This window comes from Taurulus bubalis (genome assembly GCF_910589615.1).
Source record: "Taurulus bubalis genome assembly, chromosome: 2".
Taxonomy (NCBI): domain Eukaryota; kingdom Metazoa; phylum Chordata; class Actinopteri; order Perciformes; family Cottidae; genus Taurulus; species Taurulus bubalis.
In genome coordinates, this window is record NC_136590.1 from 42,485,728 (window position 1) to 42,511,789 (window position 26,062).

Consider the following 26,062-nt stretch of genomic DNA (forward strand, 5'->3'; position numbering starts at 1 on the left):
TTGCATTTTTTGTTTTGCTTTTTCAATCTTCCTTTGGACATTATTTCCTTATTGTGCGTACCATCATTTTGCATTCTTTATATTATTTATTTATTTGAAAACGTATGTTTCAGGCTCCACTTTGATTGTCACAGATGTAGAAATATATATTTATACGATGCCGAATGAAGACCGACGCTTGATGGATGTTTTATGGGGCTCTGAGGGCCGTGTGAAATATCCCAAAGATATCCAGAGCAGGTGTAAGAAAGAAGTCAGCCATTACTGTAATTTATATTTATATAGCTTATATACTACTGATCACATTGCTCCTTCACGTGCCATTTTTGTGTTCATACCAAAGTTTATGTTATGTTATGTTTCCATTCACATTATTTAATTTCATCGTGTTGTGGTTGTGATGTATAATAAAAGATTTGCTTTGATGCGACTCTGGATTGAAGTCTCTGTTGTGATTGTTTTCTCAATTAATCGGCTGCTTTTTTTTGTATAAGAAAAAAGTTATGTTTCCTGTTTTCTCCAAAACTAAATGATGTTCATTTGACAAGTGTCTAAAACGGAGAAAAGCAGCAAATCCTCACATTTAAGAAGACAATTTAAGACATTTAGTATGGATTCTTTCATTACTGACCTCCAGTTTCTGTTTGAAAGAGCTTTTTGGATTTTTTAAAATAAATTTGTCTGTGTTAATGCATATGACATACATTTTTGGTAAGGGTGTGAGATTTCAAAGTTCAGTCTCCCACGGTCAATACAGTATACATACATGCATTTTATTATATCAGGCTCTTAATAATGTTTTAGTTTTTTTTGAATAGTAGTTAACTGTAGTTAGTTGTTTGCCCCATGGCTATTTACTGGTGGCCACTCGGGACATCGCTGCTGTCTGTGTTTAATGCAATGCATCGACATCTATGTTGATGCTAATCACAGACGTATTGATGCTATCACAGACATATGTTGATGCTATCACAGACATATCCCAGACTGTAAACACTGAAGAGGAGAGGAGTGGTGCTGTGACTGACTCCAGGCTGTCGGGACGCATGCGCGCTAGGGGGCACCAGAGAGCAGTTCTTCTAGCGTGTAGGGCACCTATGAGTACACTGCCATGCTTTATCTCATTATCTATATTTTCTATTATGAAACTTTTTGAAATGGATTTGACACCTGGAACAAAGTCCTCATGCCCTCTGCTCAATCTCTCTCTCAATCTGTGTGTGTGTGTGTGTGTGTGTGTGTGTGTGTGTGTGTGTGTGTGTGTGTGTGTGTGTGTGTGTGTGTGTGTGTGTGTGTGTGTGTGTGTGTGTGTGTGTGAGTCTTTATGATCACAGGAGTGGGGATCAGGTTCGTCGGTCTTGCAGCAAGCTGCTAATCCCCAATCAAATATCGGCTTTAAAGACCGGGGTTCAACTCCAGCGCGCGGTCAGACTCAGCTGCTCAGTCGGTATGTTTCCATGTTTCCAGACTTTTTTTGATGCACAAATATATATAATATTAATATAAAACTGGAAACCTGTGGTGTCCGATAACAAACAACTGTATAGGCTATATGTTAGTGTGATATAAACAGGCAATGGCTCACTTGGCTGTTTTGTATAGAACTCCTGTAAATAAACACCCAGGACGTCGTCGCCTCTCAGTTCAGTCCTCCCTCCCTCTCTCTCTCTCTCTCTCTCTCTCTCTCTCTCTCTCTCTCTCTCTCTCTCTCTCTCTCTCTCTAACCAGTCTAGACCAGACCAGCCATGGCAGCCGACCGGAGTGGGGTGACGCGCGAGGAAACGGACGAGCTCCGTTCACCGGATCCGGGCTCATGTTCTCTCCACGGCGGCTCCATCCCGAAGAGGCACGCCCGGGTCACCGTGAAGTACAACCGGAAGGAGCTGCAGCGGCGGCTGGACCTGGAGAAGTGGATCGACGAGAGCCTGGACCGGCTGTACTCTGGCCAGGTGGGTGCATAATACATTTAAAAAAAAAGTTTTTTAAAGTTGTAACTCCCTTCAGTTAAAAATGGCAGAAAGCTTTAAATATAAAGTTGGTAGACTTGCAGAAGGCGCATTGAGAGTCCTGAGGCTCAGCTGAGGGGCCCCTTGTGTGCTCTAGGAGGGAAGATGGGTGGGGCACCTTGGTTCTCCTTACAAGGCCATCAGCATCCTGTATGTGCAGGTCCACGTCTGTCCCCTTCTCAGATCTATATCTTTCTCGGAGCTGGCCTTACATGGGCACTGTGGAATGGAGAGAAGGATGAATGGTTTGGAAAAGAGGGGAAGGTTACGGGGAAGGAAGGCGCCGTTGTATAAAAAGGTCTCAGGAGGAGGTAAACACTGCACATCTGCCGCCGGCGGGAGCCATTAGGGGCCCGGGGACTGGAGTGAGGATGTACATTTGTTTGGACATCGAATGCAGGGTTTGTGTTGTAGCCAAATATGTTGATTGCAAGAAAATAGCTGCAGTGTGACGCAAAGAGGACCAAACGGGGCCCCCAGCTTTCACAGAGACGATGGCGTATTCACATGAGGCGCTTATCCAAAAACAATGATTATATGTGATATAAATGTACCGAATGGTTCTGAATATGATGCTCATTTTGAAGTTCAGTTTTGGGCTTCGACCAGTTCTTCTTTACATTCTTTAATGTTTAAAAAACACTTAATTTTTCTCATACTGTCCATCTGAATATTCCTGTAATCACCCTCGGTTTGAAACGCTCCGTTTTAGCCCCTGTCTCTTTAAGGCCCCCTTCTAAAAAAGCCCAGTCTGCTCTGATTGGCTTGCAAAACAACTATGGAGCACCTTTGCAAAGGTAGTTGCTAAGCCGTGGATGGAGATGGACTGGGGTCGGTTTATTCGAATGAGTCGGCATGTGAGGTATGAAGAGGAGCCAAATATGATTGGCTGATCCAAGCAGCCCACACAAGAACTGGCTGGGCCGCTTATTCCACAGTTTGGTTGGTATTCCAGAAGTATGTGTGCACAAGCACCGGATAAGTGACTTCTTCAGGTGTCCCTTTTTTAAATGGTTTAAATCTGTTTCGTTGTAATATGGCTATGATAACGAACAGACAAGTATGATTTTGCTGAACCACGTCATGTCCCACGCAGAAACAGTAAAGCCGTATTGTTGTATTTGAGGGGAGAAGGACCTGTATGGGTTCCAGGGACCAGATGAAGAGCTGGAGTCCTGTATGTGTCATGGTGTGCATGGGACTGTCCCGTTTCTTTTTGCCTGCTCAGCTGGTACAATGGCTGTTTGTTCCAACAGAGCGAGCCACTGTTCCAGTATGACATGAACATTGTTGCTATTCAGCCCCCAGAGCCCAAACATGCAAGTGATGGATCTGCAGTGTGTGCAGGCTTTGGGTTCAAGTCTTCAGTCGCACGCCACACTCGTAACATTGACCTCCATGAAGGTTCTTCATCACAAGTACCTTAAGGCGGCCTGGAGCCAAAACGTGACTCATTTCAGAATGCTGCTTGAACTATTCCTTAAATGTGCACATGCTATCTAAAGGGCCAGTGTGTTTCTTGTGCAGACATGGAATATAATATGTTATCTTTGTTGTGTTTTCATCCGACACACTGGAGAATTTTCAGGTTACAATCTGCAACTTCACCGCTAGAAGTTGCATGGTCCTTTATTTTATTTTTTTAAGAAATCCAGATCCAAAGAGTTTCAAACAATCCCAGAAATTGTTTTAATCTGAATTGCAGGGGGGAATGTTGGAAACCTTGTGGGTATACAATATGCCATTTACCAGAAGTGTGATGCACTGTAAGTGTCGCTGAAGCGTTGGAATAAATGTCACTAGATGGGGACACTCGATTGGTTCAACTGGTTACACAGGAGGGAGGACTTCTGAGGAAGAGCGAGGTTCAATCAGTTGAACCAGATGACAGGTGTGTGTGTGTGTGACACTCTTTAAGATTGTGTGTCTATCCATGTGTTTACACCAGGAAGAGGAGATGCCAGATGAGGTGAACATTGATGACTTGATTGATCTGCCTTCTGACGAGGAGCGGGTCAACAAGTTACAGGTAACGTAACCTATTTATCAGTCTATGATGCTGCATCATGTTCTACTGCATTAATGCTTCATTTGACTTCACAAGGAGAGTTTCTGCATAATTGAGTCAAAATACAACATGTTTTTTACAGAATACACCTGTTTTATGGTGGAACACTGAAAATGAAGATGTGATGATGATGAGGTTGCTTTGTAACAACATAATCTCCCTTCTGTTGTCAGGAGCTTCTTCAAAGGTGCAGTAGCAACACAGAGGTATGTTTTTGACTCGGAAATGCGATTTATAAAATGACATAAGTCATGATGCATTGCATAATGAAATGCAGCATTCACACTGGTCACATGCACTTAAAGTGATGCTGCAGCCTCCGACACCTTGTCACTCTGCATCCCTCAACAATGGCTTTCTGTGGCCGTTCACTCCATTTGAAGCCTGAAAACAATTGAGTCTTTCTGGGCTCAATGTGCCTCGCTGTGGGCAGAGATGGCACAGTGCAAGAGAGCAGGGAGGGTCAGTGTAGCCGCTGCTTTTCTTACCCAGACTTAGTTTATTGGACTCTGGCGTGGAGCAGCGTGATAACATACGTTATAACACATTGGTGTCCTTATTGAAACCTGTTTAAAGTGGACATTCAGGCTCATCTTCTTTGAAAGCGTCGCTGTCAGGCGACACGCAGGCAACAGTTCTAAAGTTTGCACAAAAAAAATATATACCCCAAAGTGTCTGTGGTCCATACGAGGCTTCAACAAGTCTGAGTTATCGATGTGGATGGACAGCGACACTAAACAGGGATTTCATACTGAAAAGACCATAACGTTAGAAGATTGATTCGTCTGTCTCAAACTGCTGAAGCCTTGTTTTAACATAAACTGTGGACTGTATATTTAGACAGTGGATTTAGTTCCTCGTCTCTTTCACTGGAAGTGTGTTAGAAGAGGATCTACTAAAAGCTTGTTTGATAAGGAGGAACAATTAAATGTTTTATTTAAACAAACAGAACTGCTTTCAGCAAAAAAAAAGTTTCCAAGAAAGAGTTAGCATCTTGACAAAACACTCTCATGGCTCTCTCCTTCCTTGGGTTCATTATTTAAATGTAAGGTGTAGCTCCAAATATAATCAACTTTATTATTGCTGCTGATTAATGTCCATAAAAAGAAAACGGAAGGTAATCCGCACTCATACAAATGTTTACAGTCGGTCTTAATTGATGACTGGAGCTGCTTGTTTTTGCCACCTCTACTTGCGTGCTGTTGCCATAACACACTATCTGGAGACATCAGCTGTAAACTGAGCGCCGCACAAAGTCGGCGGCAGAAGAGACCAAACGAATGCTCAAAGAAGTGTAGTCGACTGGTGACTTGTTTTCCGTGATAAAAAGTGAAAAGATCAAAAGCAGCAACGTGACCGGCTTATCGACCGGCTCTCAGTGCTTCCTGTCTGTGGCTCTAAGTTTTTACCAGATGTAACACAAACAGGAGAAAATAATGGATTTGTTGTGTACGAGCTAAATGTCAAGTTGAACAGTGATACTAGATAAGCCAGTGTAGGAATTAGGACTCATTGTGACCTCTGCTCCTCCTCAGACCTTCAGCAGAGAGCTGGTGGCCAAGCTGGAGGGAGTTCACAAGCAGGAGGTGCTGCAGAGCGAGGGCATCGAGCATCCGGTCATCTGCCACAGCCACCCTCGCCACGAGCCCTACCACTTCAACAACCCACAGCACTCCCACCACACCCGGGGCCAGAACCAGACCCTCTGACTCCCCGTCACCCCGTGGATCTACCCTAAAAACTCACTAATTAGGACGTTTTGTGGAGTTAATGCTCACAGTAATCATGAGGCGGTCACTGCTACTGACCAAGAAATAGTCCGGCACATAAAAACCGGCCTTAAAGGCACAACCACAACAGTTATTATATTCCCCGAAATATCAAACTATTTAACCACATAAAAACCTATTCACATTTCTCATGGGAGGATTAATAGAGTGCTGCAGGAAGTGTGGCTGGATGGATATACACTTTATTCATCCCCACGGGGAAATTTGTTTTGTCGAAGTAGCAGCTTACAGACACAAAAATGCTATGCTACATTTTTGAAAGTAACGTAAAATAAAGAAACCGGACATTGATCCAGGAGACCGCTGTTCGTGTCCCGTGTGACACCAAAAGTAAACACAGATTTACGCTATTATTACGTAGCGTTGTTAGAAAGTCCGCTAAGAGGGGATTGTTATCTATGCACGCTAGTTACGTTATTTTATAAACAAAAGCCGTGAGACTTTTTACTCCTGGTGATTGTATTTACACGTCAAACATCATAGAAGGGGTGTTCGCTTTTGAAGATGAAGTTTCTGAGCAAAACATGTGAGTCTTCATCTTAAACGTCGGTTTCCCACGGAGCCTTTTTGCTGCAATAATCTAAAATCCAAAGGAAGAATCCCACTGGCTCTCGACGAGGGAACCAGTGTGACGCTAACTTCCGGCTGGACCTGAATCATCCCTGCAGCGCTCTATTAGCCAAGGATGAGACGTAAAATAGAAATAGATTCATAGCTCTAAGAGCAAGGGCTCCACTCTCCAGATGCCCTTCCTCACAAATAGTCCGTAATCAGACAGGGAGAAATGCGTCATAGAAATATTCATTTTTCCACTCTGTGTTCCCAAAAGACATTTTATTTGCGGCATCAAAACATGTGACTCTCACTTTTACTCGACTGGAACAAGCTGTCATTATCTTGCTCTTTAGTGACGCAGATCAGATGTACATATACGTCTTATTTAACACCTGTTCGATTATGACGGTCATGAATATTTATTATCATGATTACAGAACACGGAGCTGGACCCAACATACCATATGATGTGGCGCTGTTTGCATTGCGTGTAATGCTTCACTGTCATTCGCCCCTTCTGTTTTCCAGATGTGTCGTTACATTTACTACATTTTGATTCTGTTAAGAGACACTAGTCCTTTGCAGGAATTGCTAATTAAACAATTTCTCTCACTGTGTGTTTCATGTTCTCTGCTGTGCTTTAGCAATGCATGTGTGGATCATCTGAACATGTCATCGTCTTAGTAGCTTCCAATGTTCAGTTCGTTGACACTGAAGAGGTCATAATCTAAATCTAGTCTTATTACAAAGTTCTGTATCAGAGTGGTGCATGAGTTATTTGTGTATCTGTTGCTGGTCAGGATGGTCTCATCGAGCATTTGTAGCTCTAACTACGAAAAATAATGCGCCATAATTTGTAGATATCCCTCAAAATGACATTCAGTAATGGTTATCTTAACCCAAACTATGATATTTTCCTAAATCTAAGTGTTTTTTGTTGTAAGTTGTTTCCTGTGAAGACGGAAGTTTATTTTGAAAAGACTGCATCTAACAAGTGGAAATCGACAAGTTGCTGCCTTTCGCACCAAAAAAAAGTAATGTTGTAAAATGAACTATTGTAAGTCGCTACGTAGCATTGGTTGGAAACAGCTTCTAGTCACAGATACATGGTGTCCGCTTCCAATTGTCAGGGAAAGAAAAATACAAAGCAATTTCTCAATCTGATTATGAAACAATATTATAACGGATCCAAACTTTTACTAATGAGTGGAAAAAAAGTAAGTAAAAACTTGGAAGCTATGTGTAAAGAAGCTACGAGAAGTCACTTTTAATAAAAGTGATTTTTCTGCTGACCACAGGGACTTCTGAGTGTTGATAAAATAAGGACTACATTCATGTCTCCCCCACAATGCATTTCCTCAATGCCTGAATCAGCCAATGGCTGACCTAAGGTGACCCATCATGCAGACATCACATCAGTGGTCTCAGCGCCATGCTTCATGGACCATGTCATGAATGAGATTACCGGGACCAGGCTGAAACACACGTCACATAATCCAGCATCTTCAGTTGGGTTATGGCTCCTTTTTTTGCATGTGTGTCTCTAAACCAGTAAATAACTCCACGTGCTACGCGTGAGTATAAAGATGCTGAGTCCAGCATGTCGCCTCCAGCGGGCCTTTACAGACAGCGGCTCTGCACTTCCCTTTGGCTGCTGAATGCTGATAAAACCTGACAGCCGGGACTCTTCTTCTCTTTAAGCCTTTATTCCACGGTGAGACTTCATCCTCACTTGTAACACTAACAAAGTTCCCGCCGGTAAAATCCATTTGGAAAAATAGTTAAAAAAAACTCAGTGTTCAGACAGAGGCAGTGATTTGAGAGCCTCTTGCAAATGTTGTGCTTTACTTTTCGGTATTGGCAGTGGTAGAAAAAGTAAAAAAAAATCTACAGAAACAGCAAAACTATTTATACCCCACAGTAAAAGTCCTGCCTTGAAATGTTTACTTCAAGTAAAGAGTGAAAGGGAGACATTACTACCATCATGTAAATGAGCGTACAATACAGTATGATGCTGGTTTAATGTATAATGAATGAATGAATGAATATATACTTTATTAATCCCCGAGGGGAAATTTGGTGTCGACGTAGCAGCAATTTACAGACAAAAATAAGATATAAAAACAACAGGGATGAAAGACATTTATAATAATAATAATAATAATTAAAAAAAAATGAATTTGCAAACTTAACCAGTAACATTTAAAGGACACAGGAAGTAGAATCCTGTTGAGGGCTTTTTGGGGCCCATCAGTTACTTTGGGGTACAATGAATCAGAGTAGTCACATAATTCAGTATTTTTTATACATAAACTTCATAAATCGATGGCTGTTTGGATGTTTAATTTAATTTAATTTGTAATTATAATAATTACTATGTTCTTGTCTTTGTCAAGAATATATGTGATTATGCTGGGACAACATCCCAAGAAAATCTTTGTTGTTTAATTTGATCATGTATGTTGATTTCCTGATTTGTTCTGTTGTGTTTAAAAAAAAAAACTGAATAAAAAACATATTTCATTTTATTTTATTTAATATAACGAGAAACATGAGGTCACATTGGACGACAGGTTTGGCTGCTCAGCGCGGGAGACAGTCATGTTGTCCCACACCAGCCTGTCCACTAGGTGGCGGTGGGGAGCCACGGTGAGTCGCTGCAGGTATGTTTGCTGCCCCTCCATAGGGTCTCTCTGAAGTTTTTGCTTTGCTTTGGTTAATTCGTTTTTAATCACAGAACTTCTGAGCCATTTGCACACACATCTCATATATCCTTCAACTGTTAACGCCGTGTTGTCTGAGTGACCTTGGAGCCGCAGACACGATGGCAGCAGCGGCACCAGTTAACTCGTATCAGTCCACTTAAAGTCTTCCTCTGAGGAAGATGATACTGCTGATGCTGTATGAATGGAATGTTGGACTCAAGGCCACTCAATCATCCTCATCCATCATGATCTAGAAATATCTGTCACAATGGACACACATACACACACACACACACACACACACAGACAGACAGGGCGTGTGTGGAGCTGATAAAGCACGTAAAAACACTGCAGAGGAATGCTCTGTCCTATCCTCTACTGTATGCAGTTAGTGTAATGAGAAGGGTCCCCAGGGGTCGGAGGGTCACTGGCATGTGGAAGAGGAGCGGGGGGAGGGAGGGGGAGAAAGGACGGGACGGGCCTTTCCTCAGGAAAACATATCACCGTCCACCACAATAGAGCCCGTCAGGAAACCACAGGCAGCCACATTGCTCTCTTGAGTCACAGACTACTCTTCGGACACGCTCTCACACTCAGCGGTCGCACACACACGCATGCAACACACTCCACAGACCTGGCAGCCCGCACAGCCCAGCACACTCCAGGATGACACTGTGCTGAAAGCACTGCAAGTTAATTCTCATCGGGTAAGTGTCAATGTGAAAAATGCCTGTGTTTCTCTGTGGACGTTAGTGTGTGTGGGCATTTTTCTTGTTGTGTTGTGTTCCCTTTAAATAGGGTTGAAACTGTTGATAGAATTAGGGAGCACAAATGTTATTTGAGGGGGGATTCTGGTCTGACTTTAGTTCTCAAGATGTTTTGAGCTTATTGAGGGCTGAAAGGGTTCTATGAAGACGGAGCGCCCTGAAGGATGGCTGCTCTCCTCACGTCCCCTTTGGATGGTCATCAACACCTTCACAGGGTTTCCCTGTCCTCTGAGATGTCTGTTAAACGGCTTGTTTCAGCAGCACACACAATGGTACAAGGCTGTCGATCAAATAAATGAAGTATAGGTAGTTTGCAAACGCATGCCACAGTTTGAGTTTGCCTCAAACTGCATGAAAGCTGAGAAAACCATGGACAGTACAACAGAGATGCTTCAACAGTGAATATGCTTCCTTTAACCGTACACAGCATTGTGTTTAGGATGTCTACCTGATGGGCAGTTTTGGAAAGTTTGCAATCATCCCTACTACAAAATAAATTGGGTATTAGCAAAGATGGGGAGGTGGATTCTATTTGTCACGGGTGTATTTCTACGACTAAATGATTTAAATGCCAGGCTGTTATTTGTCTCCTTGATTATAGAGGCCAGCTTGTTAGCACAAAGTCATTATTTTGAATTCAATGTCCCACTAAAAGCAGCTGCTCAGTGGGGAGCAGCAGGGGACCGTGGGGAGACAAGGAAGCTCCAGGTCTGTACATTCAGAACGAAGAAAATGGAAGTGTATTTTGCAAATTCCATATCAGGAAGGTGGCTATTAATTCAGAGTGTTTGCCCAGATGTGCTTCATCCGGCAGTCATTTAAATCCAAATATGTACATTTACACATTCACTCTTTAAATATTTAAAGTTCCCATTCAATAAGATTATTTATTGAAGCTATATTATTGAATTTTTTGTTAAAATGTTTAAAAGTGAAACTACTGTACACAATTCTCTTAGGATATCGTGCAGGTTGAAGTGTTTAAAATGCGTCATGTCTACATTGGGTGATGACTAAGATCATAAATGTCAAACACACCAATGTTAAATAAAAGGTTCCTATTTTAAGTCTATCTTAAAACAGTACTCACATGTTGTATATATGTTGTATGTATATATATAGATATATATATATATATCTATATGTATATAGATATATATATCTATATCTATATATATATAGATATAGATATATAAAAAACATTCAAAGTTACATTTGAAGCAGTTTGAGTTGTCTATCATCCAAAGTGAAAGACTTTGTCATGCAAAAGTCCGGCTTTTTGTTTCCTCACAGAAGCATATTCATAGTAAAAAGACAACTTGATCTCTTTAAATCAGACTTAACTTTAGCTGGAATGCATTTTTCTTTACAAAAAACTATTGTATTATACAAATGGACATGTGTGGACTTTACTAAATGAGAACCTATCCTTTAAGTCGTGCGGCAGACTCAACTATGTACCTTTAACCAAGACGTCTCTTGCATATACACCATGTCCATAAAAATAAATTGGGCCCAGTAAAATAATGTTTTTATAAAATAAAAGCCCAAATCAGCAAAAGTAAGGAAAACATTCAGAATGATTATCATTCTATAAACTATGTATTTCTGACTAATGTACTATTTATATAAGGCTGAAGGTCAGCATAGGTAAACACAGCAATATTTTGAATACATATTTCCTATTTGCTAAGTGAATGCATTGCATAACCACTCAAGTGAACGGATGTTTTTGCTCCCAGTTATATAAACTGTCTGATGGCTGATGTAGCAGCAGGGAAAAAGTTTTTCACAATTCACAAGTTCAATTTCCTAAGCACTGCAAAGATGGAGTCCTGTCTGGATATCCTGCGTATTTATGCTCTATGGTAGCAATGTTGCCATATGGGCCTTTTTTTGTAACTGAACATTAGGACTAAATCTGACATTGTCTTTGTTTTGCAGTTTGGTAAAGTCTCAAGTGCAACCATGCCCATTCTGAAGAAGCTCCCGGGGAGGTCCAAGAGCTGCCACGAGTTCCCCAGAGTGAACGGGGAACTGATCCTGCCCCGACTGGACATGAATGATCTCAATGATCTCAATGATCTGAAGGATCTGAAGGACCTGAAGGACCTGAAGAGGAACTTAAACCCCTTCGAGGACGTGGACCTGTACGAGGGCGAGAGGCACGGCGGCGACGTGGGCCTCATCATGGGGGAGGTCAGGGGCAACCTCCAGCTCAGGTCCTGCCGCGACGGAGAAGAGGAGGAGAACGAGGTGAACGCAGAGAGGCACGGGGCCGGGAACCCCAAAGGGAAGCCCCTCAGGGGGACCCTGGAGCGCATCTGTGGATCGTCGCCCCTCAAAACCCTGGGAAAGCTGGGCAAGGGGCTGCGCATATCGGGACGCAGCGTATGGGGGAACAACTCTCCCCACTACACCCCTGGAAACTCAAACAGTCTCCCACCAGAGAGGGAGAAGAGGAAAGGACTACGCAGGGGCTCCGAAGGAATTATGACCCTGCTCCGGTGAGGAGGGGTTGGGAGGAGAAAGAGTTAGAACCCAAGAAGATTCTAGCTGTTGTGTCGTTGAATTGTGAATTTCTGATATCAAATAGTAAAAAGTGCTTCAGCTGCTGTGGATGACATGTCTAGTGCACACAGAAAAAGATTAAGATATACTATACTATGCTATACATATTGAATAAACCCAAAGAACAACGTGATTTTGTGAAGATTAAGTAGGTAAAAAAGAAGATGGGGCTGGGGAAAATCCCTCCATTATCTCATGACGTAGATCGAAGTCGCACAAAAGACTTACAAGAGCACATTTTTAGGATTTTCAACAGAAAAAGAATATCTAAACAAAAGCAACATCCCAAAACTTCAACAGAAATCAATTTAAGTCAGAAGGACCCTGACAAAAAAAGCCAAACGACTAAGTAATGTAACTATCACAGAAAAACTGTAAAGTAATAATTCAATTCAATCTATTTGTATAGCCCAATATTACAAATCATAAATTTGCTTTACAATCTGTACAACATACGACATCCTCTGTCCCAGGACCCTCGCATCCGAAGTGGGAAAACTCCCCCTCAAATAAAATATATAAGGGAGCCATTTTGAGCAGCAGTGCATCAAACCGAGCTCTAGCAGTGAGATTAATTAGCCTCCGAGTCCCAGAGGAGAAGTTAGCATTGCTGCTGGACAGTGATAGAGTAGCAAACAGCGTGCTTATTTCCTGGAGCCTTTTTAAATATGCTATTTGTTGATCTACGGACCCTCTTTTGTGTTTCAGCGACTTGTTGATTACTCAATGCGACTATTTTTAACTCAGGTAGTCATGCTCACAATTTTGTGAGAAGTATATGGCATTCCAAACATAGCTTCTAACTGGGCCTGATTGTTGAGTACAATACACACCTCAGGTCTCATTACTGTTCATACATTCCTGTATATGCAAAAAACATGCAGTCTGGTAGTGGGTCTTGTTTTCTCGGCGGGAAGTCATTCATGTTCTTTGTTGCTGCTGTGGAAATTGTGCAGGATTACAGGTCGACGCAAGGAGGAGCGCAGAGAAAGCCTGCCCTGCGGGAACCTGAGCACAGACGGTGAGGCGGAGGCCTCCAGACGACCCTCCTTCCTCAGGATGGTCAGTATGGGCAAGCTGAAGAGGGAGTCCATGTCAGACAAGGCGTCCCAAGAGGCCGAGGAGGAAACAGAGGACGAGGAGCCGGCGGTCAAAACCAGAGAGCCCCTCTCAGGTAACAATCAAGGAGGCCACAGGTGTAAAAGGTCCAGGTCAAGAGTTTTAAAACCATGACCGAGAAGAATCGGTCTTTCGCGAGGAGTTCCCCTTCCAAATTTGCTCTTCCTGGTCAAGCTTCGGCAGTACTTCCTCCCAATCCTAGACGACTCTCTGATGAGGCTGAGAGGTCCCCAGATACCTGAGTCACTGGGTTCAATCACCACCAGGCTGTGAAATCAGGAAATGACTGCACTTCCTCCCACCCCAGGTTCCTCTAGATAGAAGTTCGACCAGGCTACTGTTCACAGGCTCCACGGGGAGCCTCGCTAGGAATAGAAGAGTGTGCAGAATGAGCAACGAATAAGCCAGTTTGTCAGTCAGGCACACGCACAGCTACTCAATAACCATAAAACAGATCTCCCAGTTTGCATGTCAACCCTTTGTTTTGTTGCAAATAAACATAGCTGCCTCTTTTTTCTCTCTTCTCGCTCCCACCAGTGCTGGAGATCCTTCAGTTGGTCAACCACAGGGACCTTCTCCTGGCCGACACACATATTCAGGAGCTGGAACGAGAATGCGAGCTGCTGTCTCTCCTTCCGACCGCGGCTGCTTCCACCCTTACTCCTACCCATAGTCCCAGCACCCCTCCCGGTATGACCCCCTTATCATTCTCACCCTTCGATGACTCCCTCAGCACCAATGCATCATTGGACTCAGGCCGGCGGAAGGTTAAGGACGTGGAGCTCCTGTACGAGGCCCTGCAGAGGGAGATGTGGGACGTAGTGCGGGAGTCCCTCCGCCAGCCCAGCGCTGGGCCCAACCTGGGGCTGGTGGTGCTGGTGATCCAGCAGGAGGAGCATGCCGATGCGGCCTGGGCCCTGAGTGAGGAGACCAAGCCAGAGCGAGAGCCCCCCCAGATCCAGCCCGACCAGCGCCCCCGGCAACTCAAGATAAAGTGGAGGCAGGCTGTGATGGAGGCGGCGGACTGGAGCCTGCCGCACCAGGCGGACACCCAGGCGGGCCAGCTGGCCTCGTACCTGGAGCGCCTGAGGAGTCGGATGGTGGACGACCTGGATGCAGCGAAGAGGAATGCCGTGTCCATTTACCCGGAGGAGTTCGCTGCCTTCCAGGTGTACGTGGACAGTTACCATCGAGCCGTGGCCAAACGTCTCCGGACCATGACCAGGGGGCCGCTGCAGATCACAGACGTCTACTCTTTACTGGACTGGTTCTACAACATCTACAACAGGTAGGGTGCCTTTTTAGACAGTGAACCTCTCACGCAATCAGGCAATGATGATGCTTACAAACCTGGAAACTGGACTTGTTTCGTAATGAGTTCTCGCTTTCGACCAGGGATGTCCTCGGAACCATTGGCACAACTGCACCCATCAACTACGCTTCGCTGGAGCCCATTCTGCCCCAAGACACAGTGGAGCGTCTGGAAGAAGACTGCATCAGTATTGTCAGGGTGAGAAAGGCTCTTTTCACAAAGTTGTTGTTCTAGATAGTAGACAGGTTTTAAATTCATTCACGATGTGATTTTTCAGGAGAAGGTGACCACAGAGCTGATTCAGGTTCTGGATGAAGAGGAGAGGCGATGGGCCCAGACTCTGCACATAGAGGAGTATCAGTCCCACCTAGCACGCTCAGTCATCCAGGTACAGTACTTTGTCATTTTCCCTGTGAAATGTCCCTTTAGCCTAAGATGCAGCTGCCTTATTGCTCGTGTCTTTCTTAATTCCAGAGGTTGAAGGTGGACTTGGATAGATCTACATCAGTCAACCCGTGTCTAGGGGCAAGAGTGGCTCGCTGTAGTCTCGTTGGACTGGCTGACTTTCTCTACAAGTGAGTATATATTATCAGTGAGGAATAAATAAATGAGCAATTGTTTGCAATGTGCTGGACATTTAACATTCTATTTAAGGATTACAGACATGATTGTTCATTTCTATATTGTACGTTCAGTAGGTCTTTATAATAGCTGTTATAAATGTGTCCAGTTTCCAGAGGAAGGTGGAGATGTTTCATGAGACTCAGGCAGAATTTGGAGACAGAGGAGACGGATATGTCTCAAGGACCGTATCTCTCGTCAACTGCTGCCCTCCTCTCAGGTAGATTCATCATTCAACTGAAACAACATTTCCTGCAGCAATTTGCTGAGAGTCCAGCTTCCCTTACTCCTGTGTTTCCTGCAGATCCCTAGTGGAGCGCTGCCGGCAGTGTGACTCACAGGGCAGCGAGGAGACAGCGCAGAGAGCCAACTCCTCCCTGGACCGCATCATCAACCAGTCAGCGAGGGTGCTGACCGACAGGCTATTTGAGCACATCAGGGTGAGTAAGCCTCATCCCAGAACTGAAAGCGGAACTATGCCTATTTTAGAAATGATCCTATGATAAAAGAAACTCCAAAAGCACACGCTTATTACAACCCTGCTACAGATTACAGATTCTTTTTTTCAGAGCATTTGATTAATTGATTGCAGCTTGCTATCAGCAGACTTCTTGATCCAAGCTTGGTCTGTTGTCTTTCCAGCCTTTCTTTGACAAACTGGTAAGGAGAAAATGGCTGAACAACACAGAGGCCTTTGAGGCCATTGAAGCCAGCATTAAACAACACTTCAAGAAGTTCAGAAGGATGGACTCTCCGCCTTATCAGGTAACACTTGTTTGATGGAACAGAGGTGGTGTTTAACACCTGACAGCGTCTGCTTGAGGGTCATATGTAACCAGTCAGTGATGAGTTGTTTTGACGGACTGACAGACCCTCGTGGGAGAGGTGCATCGGCGGGTCCTGGTGGAGTACGTCCGAGCCATCATGCGGGGACGGATCATCTGCACATCCTCCAAGATGAGAAAGAGGATGGCTTTCCGCCTGCAAGATGAGGCCAAACAGCTGAAAGGACTCTTTAAGGATCTGGTACGTCATGTCATACGTCAGCCTGAATGCCCTGCGATGAACTTATACTCTGTAGCGCCACAGTCAGGACCTCTAGAAGATAAAAATAAAAAAAAAAATTCAAAAGAGAGTAATGATTGATGATAAACATTTCCAACTTGCTGATTCTTAAAAACACTGAGCAGAGCTGGTGCAGGGAACACAGAGTCTGACCCTCCAGCTTCCTAGGTCAGGAATACCTCAGACAGTGTTGATACAGCAGCGAGCTCTGAAAAATGGCTGCCGTCAGTGAGATGGAGATGGATGGACCGGGCTTACGTTAGCACTTGCCAGAGGAGGGAAGTTAATGTAAAACAAATGGGCCTGACAGCGTTTGCCCCCTTTCTGTGCGCGAGTTCAAACAAGTGTCCGTCACCTCGGCTGACAACAGGAAGCTGCTGTGTTCAGGAGGAACTTCCTGTTCCTGTCAGCTAGCCGGCTTTGATGTGGCTCTGGGATGGCCTTGATGGCCTCTTTCGCCGTGGAGCGGGATGAAGTGTCCGTGGAAACTGGGGGCGGCGGGAGGGGGGTTGAGTTTTTAATGGCTGTCTAAAAAAGACTTCGTTATTTTTAGTGGATGCCAAGCCAGAGAATTCTGCTTTCTTTTTCCTGAGTGTTTGAAGGAAAAACACGACCGAGAAAAACAGAGGTGGAGCTTTGTTATTCGCTCAGTAAATCAGCTTAATATTTGGCCTCTGGCCTTTAAAGGCATTAATCTGAGTTTCCTCTGAAGGCTTCTGAAAAGCACACAATTAATCAGGTGAAGAGGTCATTTGGACCAGCGATAACAAATGCTGTTGAACCAAACAAAGTCCAATTTAATGCTGAATAGTTGTTGTTGCGTGCTAATTTAAAATTGTCGCTGTGCTCTTTGTCTCCCCTGTCTGCTTCAGGACTCAAGTTCCTCCTGGTTAGACAGCATCGTCTGCCACCTAGCTGACATCATTCTCCTGGAGGACACTCCGTCCATCCAGATGGAGGTGGCCGTGCTGGTGAAAGAGTTTCCAGATATACGGTAAGCGGTTAACAAATTAACAGTGCTAGGACATTTCTGTTGCAACCAGGAAACAGATCTTCTCTCTACTGTACCCCCGAAGGCCCTATATTCTTTTATGCTTATTGCTACACATTCCCGTTGCTGTTCTTGGCACTCTGCCAAAGCATGGAAAAAGTAAGACTATGTATGTTCTTTTTCTTTTTTTGGGGCACAATGGATCAAAACAAGGAAAAGGAGTGCGGAAACATATCTACATTAACGTTGCTATTTTTGGAGAGGGGAGCGGGTCTGTTGAGAATGGATGAGGCCTCGAGGGGACAGAGAGAGGGGGGGAGTGTCCCAGGGCTGTTTGTGCACAAACTCAGGTGACGGCTGGCAACTTACGGCCGCGCGTGACGCACAACTCTCGGCGGAGCAGACAGGAAGCTGCTGCCGAGTACTTCCTGTTCCTGCCACCCTGCAGGAGACAGACTGGTGCCACACTTGGAATCAAAGGGGGAGAGGTGTGGAAGAGGAGGGCAAAACATGGTAGTTCAGACCTGGAGACATGCTAACTCACCGCTTGACTCACCCCTTTTGTTTACCGCATATCCCTTGCTGGAATTGTATAGATCAAAGGCTGCCGGCCTTTCTTGAGTTTTTCTGGGTGCATCGCTAAACTGCAGCAGAGTCCGTTGGTGCACGCGTTGCTGTGTGTATACAAGTCAGCGCACCAAACACACGCCCTCTTTATTCAAAAGTGTACTTAATTAACCTTATAAGCACCAAGCGTCTATTCTCGGACAACAGTTTTCTTAAACGTTTCCTTAATTATCTCCGCAACCATATGGTTGTTTAACTTCATGTACGTTGCTACAATACCGTAACCCTTGTGAGAAGAGACCTATGGTTTAACAAAAGTAACCGTTAAGTTTAATTAATTACGTAAACTCCGTAACTTGCTGCGGCGATCGCAACATTTCACTAAAACGTTAATAAGTACCCCTTACAACTTTTTTTTTTTTCTTTTTTCGGCGCACATGTCTGAGTCCTGAAGCCTCCCTGGTCCATCCACATTTCAGTACCCAGCATGCCTAAATCGGACAATGTTTTGCCATCAAATAAGTAATTGTTCCATTTTTGAACTGAACGACACCGTTTTTTGACTGAATATTCTTCCTAACATGCCAATGCTTCGTTTTATTGTGATCGCTGTTGTCGATTCTTTAGGTCCTAATCTTTCCAAAAATGTGCCTTATTAGTTTGTGGGCTGTTGTGACCGCTCGAGGAGGCATTTTTGAGGAATCTTGCTCATATCATGCTGGATGTTCAGTTGTGATCAAAATATGGTATAAAAGTGTTTTTTTTAATTTTTATATTCCCAAATAAATCTGAAAAAATTCATATAAAATAACACAAGTATTAGAACTCATTTGGGGTTCCTATGACTACTGGAACAAGGGGGGGGGGGGGGGGAAAGAGGTGCAGACCCCCATTGGGGGCCTGTCGAGCTGATTTGGTTTTAAAGGACAAGTGCCAACTCAATTGCTTTATAGTCATAAGCCATTAGGAAGAACAGCTTTGGGGCCCCAGTATCTTGACACTTGATATGACGCTTTCACTTCAGCCAACACTTCAACACAATGGTTTCTCGTAGAACTCTGTGTTTATTACATTTCCTGCAGACTTGGCGACTTATAGGAAAGTGAGAAAGCCAAGAGTTTTACCAAAAGTTATGACTGCCTTATCTCCAGATAGAAAGTATAAACATCAGTCAAAAGGGATTATTCCAGACAATCCTGTCAAATGGCATTTTTGCACTTCCGGTTCTCCCGATGTGCTTTTGGTTAGTGGACTGTGACACAAGCTGAAGAGGTGAACTTTTAGTTTTACCACATACATACATATGTCAGTCAGTAGCCCTCCATCATGTGTCTTAATACAAGAGGCTAAATGAGACACTCGTCCTCCTTTAGCTTAGTGATGGTGACCTGAAGTCATGTGTTCCTTATAGCCTAACGCTAGCCTTTTTACTTCTGACGATTTCATTCACACTTTAAAAATCATGAAAAGAGTCATTCATTTGTGAAGCTTATCTTGATGAACAAAACATGTTAGTATCAACGTTTGTTTGCCACAGAGTTTTTTTTCTGACATCCACAATAAAATGGAAAAATCCCATTGGCCTTTTGTTGAGGGAACCAGTGCGATACTGGCTTTCTGGTTGGCCGACAAAAAACATGTCTTCCCTGTAGCCCTTTTTTATGTTTACTGTTAGGTTACGATAGATTGATGTGTGAAATCAAAAGTTAAGCTGATTTATTTGAACTTATACGTAGCGTATTTAACTTAGGTTCAAAACCCAGGCTACGTTATTTAAACCCAAACCATCATCTTTACCTTAACCAAACCAATACGTTTTATTTGAATTCACCACGTTTTTAAAACTGCGGCCGTCTCTCCAATAGTGTCGCTTTGGGAGTCATTGGCAAACAGCCTGTGCTGCCGTTTAGGTATCAGGATGTGTTTCATTTTTAACAATCGAGATAAACAAAGATTACAACGTGGCAAGTACTATGCATGTTGAAATGCAATATGGCATGGTTGTAAAGTTGTTTTTAGAAAACTTTTGGACAAACACATTGTTCTTATTATAGTCTTACATCCAATGAATTAAGCTTTAGTCATGATTTATTCACAAATAGAACCAAATGTTCAGATCCTTCCCACCAACCGATGCTCTGACTCTGTCTGAGTCAGAGCATCGGCCAGTCATGACAGCCTTTGAGGACACCAAGCAGACCCAATTTCCATTAACACCCGTCTCGCCCCTTTTCCTCCCTGTATCCTTCCTCCCAACAGGAAGAAGCACGTCTCCACCCTGCTGAACATAAGAGGGATGATGCGGCAGGCTGAGCGCCAGGAGATCCTCAACATTGTCAAAGACTTTGAGTGCCGCAGCGCCCTGGTGTGCCGGGACCGCGCCCTCTTCTCCGACATCCCCATCACCTCGGAGGTGCACTGCATCAGCCTGGGCTTCCTCCGCTTCGCCATGACCATCTCCAACTGGATCTCAGAGCACCGTCCCAGGCGGAGCCGCGGGGCGAGGGGCGGAGCCGCGACGCCTCAACCCGCCGAGGGCCAGAACATGGAAGACGTGAATAAACACCACAGAGAGGACTAGCGGCCGGCGTTCGTGTTGGGAGAGCGGTCACAGACACGCGCTGGGAAGAGAGCGATGCACCTTGACCCCAAACTGATTGCACCAAGTATTGTTACCAGAAACTTGACCTCAGGTACTGCTCGTACTGTACTCACTGACATTTCTCCATCTCCACATGTGCATTTTCTTTTAATGTGAAACAGACTGGGCATCGTAATGATTTCTCATGCTGATCTAAACATCTACAGAAGCAAACAAGTGGTATCAAATATCCTGGAAATGTAACTTTTTCAGTCTTTTTTTCCTTCTTTTTATCCCTCTACCCACAGAAAACAACTATCAGATGCAAAGCAATATGATTTAGGCTGTTTAACATGTATTTACCCTACCATATATACCCACTCTCTGGTATATAGACCACATGTATGCAAGGATATAGTGTATGGACGTGGAAATGTGTTGAACTCACACTGTGAATGAAATGGATCTGTTGCTGGAAACATAATAAAAACCCATTGACTGGGTAGACTAAACAGACTCAGCTGCTCCGTCATTGTGTGCTGCTTATCAGGTGTTTGTAAGCGTCAGCTCTTGGATTGTCTTGTTGGGGCTACTTCTAGCTTTAGGAGTGTCAGACACTAAGTCTACAGTTATGTTAAACAAAGGCACTTTGACAAACAGACGAGGGTCTGACGTCCCACATGTACACTTCATGCCTTCATTGTTTATGTCGAGGATTCGGCAGCTTTGTTCTGAGATCTTGAAATATGGGGCTCCGCCGCGGCTGCTATGTGACGCTCTCACCGCCGCACAGCGAGCACGGGGTCACGCACCCCGAGGCCAACAACGGGATGTTTTTGGATAAACAAAGATTTCCTGTTGTCCACCGAGGTGCCAACGGATGCTTTTATTGGAGCCAAGTTTACGTTATGCGCTAGGAGGGAACTTCCTCTCTGCTGCTCAGAGCGCACAGCAAAAGCAGCCACGAAGCCTTTTCATGTCCGAAGCTGCTCGCCGGCTTCTCAAAACAAAAGCCGGCCGGCCTCGGCATCGGTCATTCTGCACAGTGACCTCTCAGAGCCGGCGGGGTCGATATCTGAATGTGAATGAGCAGCTGGCTGCATGGAAACGTAGAAGTTGCTGTCTTCATGGTGCTGGGCTCTACGGCTGGAGGTCGAACACATGACCAGACTTTATCGTGGTAAAGTGCGCTCATGTGTTTGGGTCAGTGGGGTAACGTTTGGTCAAAGGTCATCCAGGGGACACGATGGGCCTCAGCGGATCTTGGTGATCCAATGCATACTAGATATGCTAGACCAATGGCTGGTAAATCTGTTTCACTTTTGAAATAATTTAGTAATAAATGTGTTGTTTTTTAGTTTAGTTTTAGTTTGCACAATCAGATCATTAACACACTTTTTTTAAATCCTGTGTTTTTTATGTGTTCCATTTAAGTGTAGCAACTAGTGATGGAAGCAGAAAATATCACATAAATGTTATTATATAAATAACTAAAATGTATTATTATTATTATAATTATGTTTGTCCTTGTGAGGTTTTCCCATTAAAAAAGTGAATTTACCCAAGTCTTACATCTCCTCCTTCTCCCCTCATGTAAATATCCAGAATCACATTTGTGTAAATTAATTACTGGACGACTATTGGCTCCCAAACCAGCTGTGATGTCATAAATCCTCCAGTCGTTATTCTGCACAGTGAAGCTCAAACATCACAGTGAAGTAACTCAAAACCAAACACAGTTTGGAGTGTCTTTCTCTTTTAGTTTGTCTATTGAGAGTTCCCTCTGGAATGCATGTTTAGCTTTTTTTTTATCCATTTAATATTACAGTAAATATGATATGATTAAATGTTAGAGGTTACATGCAATTTAAAGGGCAGTTGATGAATTACATCATTGATTTAACAAGTTACATATTGGCTTGAAAGTAGTGCATTATAATCATATTAAGATGCATGATAACGATGGAAAATGTATATATCTGTACAGGTAGCTGAAAACCTGCACAATGAACGATATGATATTTATTAAATGTACTTTACTTATGTTTGGCTTTTTGATTACATTGCAATCATATTTTTAAGAGAATAATACTTGTGCTTTGAAGTTGTATCTTCTTTCAATGCATCATATCGGGCAGTTCAAGACAAGTCACTTAATTAGAAACATTTGAATTTGTTCTGTGCACAAGCACTTCTATAAATACCAGGTATGCTATATCGACCGTCATGATGCCCCCCGAGGTGAGTTATTCTTACTCGTTTCATGACTTTAAGAACAACGCTTCTTACTTTTTTGTTGCGTTCACACGTCGAATGTCTCTGACTGTCCATTTTGCAATGCGTCCAGTCCTGCAGTCACTTCCTCCAATTGACATGTGTTTAATTTACGGTTAAATATAACCAGCGTGCAAACTTGTGAATGCGCCACAAGGGAAAGACTCATACATGTTACAAGTTTCAAACATCCTCAACTGTTTCTTCAAGCTGTTTACCTGCTCACAGACAATAGATCTCAGATAACTCTGACCCTGAAATCCACCGCACGTGTTTTTATTTTGAATAAATTCTTCGAATTTGTGAGCCAGAACGGGAAGAACATTAAGTGAAATTGGCATGGACCGAATGTTTCGTTTGGCAGCGTGGCTTCTGAGTAATATATGTATACCTCAGAACATTATCAGACATCCTTTGGTATAGTAAACTGAGGGCGGATGTTGAATCGCTGTTTTCCAGGTATCCCAGACGGGGATTACCATCTCGGACTGAGGATTGCAGGTAGGACCGCGGGCCAAGCTCCTGGAGGTTCCCCTCCATCAGGCCGCTGGAGGTGGAGCGGCCCACGGTATCACAATGCAGTCCCTGGGAAGCACTCCCCTGCTTCCTCTCATTAACGCAGCTCTGCAATGGAAAACCCATCTGGCTGTATTCGGACTGTTTGTTTTCGGAAGCGGGCCGTGCCCTGTCTTTGTTCACACTGTCATGCACTTTCGGTGCTTCCACTCTTTTCTGTTTGTTTGCTTCTCCTGCAGCATAAATAATATTCAATTAATTAGGCTGCAGTGGCTGAGAGGGGCACTGGTCTGAGGTCGGTTCTGAGCACTGGAGCTTGTTTAGTCTAGATGGGGATGCTTCACAGTTTATCCCCCTCTCTGGCTTCAGCCAATACATATATGCACATAACTGAGATATGGGCCTCATATAGCAGCTCGATGAAATATTGGGCTAATATTGGCCATTTTAAATAGACATCAGGCAATTAACCTTGTCCACTTCCAATAGATGGAGCATTAGTGCCATTGAAAAGCAGTGAAAACCGTTTCTCCTTGATTATTATGCTTTAAAGGATCCCTTTCATTACTGCCTACAACTTGCACACTCTACAGATTTTAGATCGACTTCTAAACTTTTTTGCTGTGGATAGATAGACTATACTTTCCCTCACCTGTTGTCCTCACCTGCAAATACAGTCTCCTTTGAAAGTTCTCCCTGCTGATGCATGTGAGATGTAACTGTCAAACAGCTTCCTTTAGATGCAGGAAACAAATGCATTAACATCGTTCTTGTTTATTGTCTGCAGGGGTCGATCTTCAAACAGCTCAAGATTGCAATGTTTTTCAGCAAAACAACTCTCAGCGCTTGGGTGTGAGAGTCCTTGAACGCTGAAAAATGGTTCCTGTTCCCAACGGTTGACTCAGGCCAAGGCTGCAGGCCTAAGTTTGTTCACTGCTCACTGTTATGAGTCTCAACCAAACTGAAGTACCTGCAACATGCATGCTGAAATAGATGGAAACCAACTGCTGCTTAACCGTAGAACACTAACGTTAAAAATATGAACACCATCACTATAACGTTGGGTATATTTCACCCGACATAATGTACCTGATCAAATATACTTCACATAAAAATATATTAAAATACAACAATACAAGGCAAATTGAAGTACTCTTCTTTTCTTTTATTTTAACTTCTCATGAAACAAAAAACAGATATCATGGGGGGACTCTAAAAAGACACTCAAAATCGGGTGAAAAATTTGGGAATCATCAAAAAAACATGATTCTAAATATAAATAATGAAACTTGTTCTTTGGTGCACCCATTCCAGGGACATGTGTCGACATGTGTCCGGTGAAGGAAAAGTCTCCGAAATGATTTCACCCTCTATCACTAACATCAGGTGTTATGTTGAAGATGGTATGAAGATACACAAGGACCCACACAACTCAGACAGAAGCAACACAATGAAAATGACGTGTAACCACAATCGTTTGGGTGAAAATCACCCGACGTTAGTGTTCTGGGTTAAGAATGGAAGTGAAGAAAAGCTTTGGAACGTGGCTCTCAGGAAAACATGTTTCATGCAATTTGTGGTTCGTGGGTTTCATGCAAACCACAGCATGTCATGCCATAACGTTTTTCTTGAAAGCAGTAGTTTGACATTTTGGGAAATCTGGCCACAGCCAGAAGATGGTTAGCTTAGCATAAAAACTATGTTGTGTTTCTGTACTCAACACCTGGTGGTAAAATCATTGATCAGGACATTTATTCGTTGCAAGGAAGGAGCAGAGAAGAATTACACAACATGATATGTGAATTGCGTATATCCTGGACTGCTCAATGAACGAGCAAAGAGTTCCCTGTTAAATACATTAATCACACAATCACAGAGGCTCTCATGACGTCTTTAGATTGGCTTGCATCGCCATGGTCATATGATTACAAGGAACATCATGTTCTTCAAACAGAGACATGTAGGCATCCCCAGTCTCATGACTATCAGAAGGTTACTTGAAAAGCATACGTATGTTTTTACAGGAAAGTAGGTCAATTGAGAAGCCACAAGCCTTTACACAGTATATGATTAATAAACAGAAGATATGGTTATTAATATAACAGTGAAACAGTAATTGATCATTCAGATCCGTACTGAACTGGACAGTAGGTGTCCCGTCTCAGAGGAAGTGTAATTGTATTTTTAGAGTGTCAAGTGTTTTTAGGAATGTTTTGCTGAGATGTAACTAAGCAATTGAGATTATAGTCTGACTTCTACATCCATCTTTTTTGTTTACAGTTCAGGTAAAGTGGAAGGTTGAGGTTTAAAATGGCCAGATGTGTTGATGACCACCTGGTGACCTACGGAACACGTTCTCCTCCTGATGCTGTCCTATAACAGCTTTTGGTTTAAGTGACTGCATTTAAAGTCCCAGTGAAACGTCCGTCAGAGCGCTTTTATCTTCTGTGCTGTGAAATGGAATAGTTGAGCTTAGTACATTTACAAGAGGGACTTCAATCGAATCTGTCGCATTTGATTGGGCCGCTGAAAACTTGGTGGGCTTCAAATGTAG

At 43.5% G+C, this 26,062-nt stretch overlaps 2 protein-coding genes across 2 annotated transcripts; both read left to right on the forward strand.

The window, feature by feature from the left end:
* Positions 1-1,745: 1,745 nt before the first annotated feature.
* ppp1r14aa (protein phosphatase 1, regulatory (inhibitor) subunit 14Aa) lies at positions 1,746-5,783 on the forward strand (the record flags this gene model as incomplete). The annotated part of the gene is made up of 4 exons (XM_079237930.1): positions 1,746-1,949; positions 3,955-4,035; positions 4,248-4,280; positions 5,610-5,783. The coding sequence occupies 4 exons, from the start codon at positions 1,746-1,748 to the stop codon at positions 5,781-5,783; spliced, it is 492 nt and encodes a 163-aa protein (XP_079094056.1).
* A 6,076-nt stretch (positions 5,784-11,859) lies between these two features.
* exoc3l2a (exocyst complex component 3-like 2a) lies at positions 11,860-20,718 on the forward strand (the record flags this gene model as incomplete). The annotated part of the gene is made up of 12 exons (XM_079214239.1): positions 11,860-12,398; positions 13,419-13,636; positions 14,119-14,869; positions 14,977-15,091; positions 15,171-15,281; positions 15,368-15,468; positions 15,624-15,734; positions 15,819-15,954; positions 16,157-16,279; positions 16,385-16,540; positions 17,452-17,573; positions 20,397-20,718. The coding sequence occupies 12 exons, from the start codon at positions 11,860-11,862 to the stop codon at positions 20,716-20,718; spliced, it is 2,805 nt and encodes a 934-aa protein (XP_079070365.1).
* Positions 20,719-26,062: the final 5,344 nt, after the last annotated feature.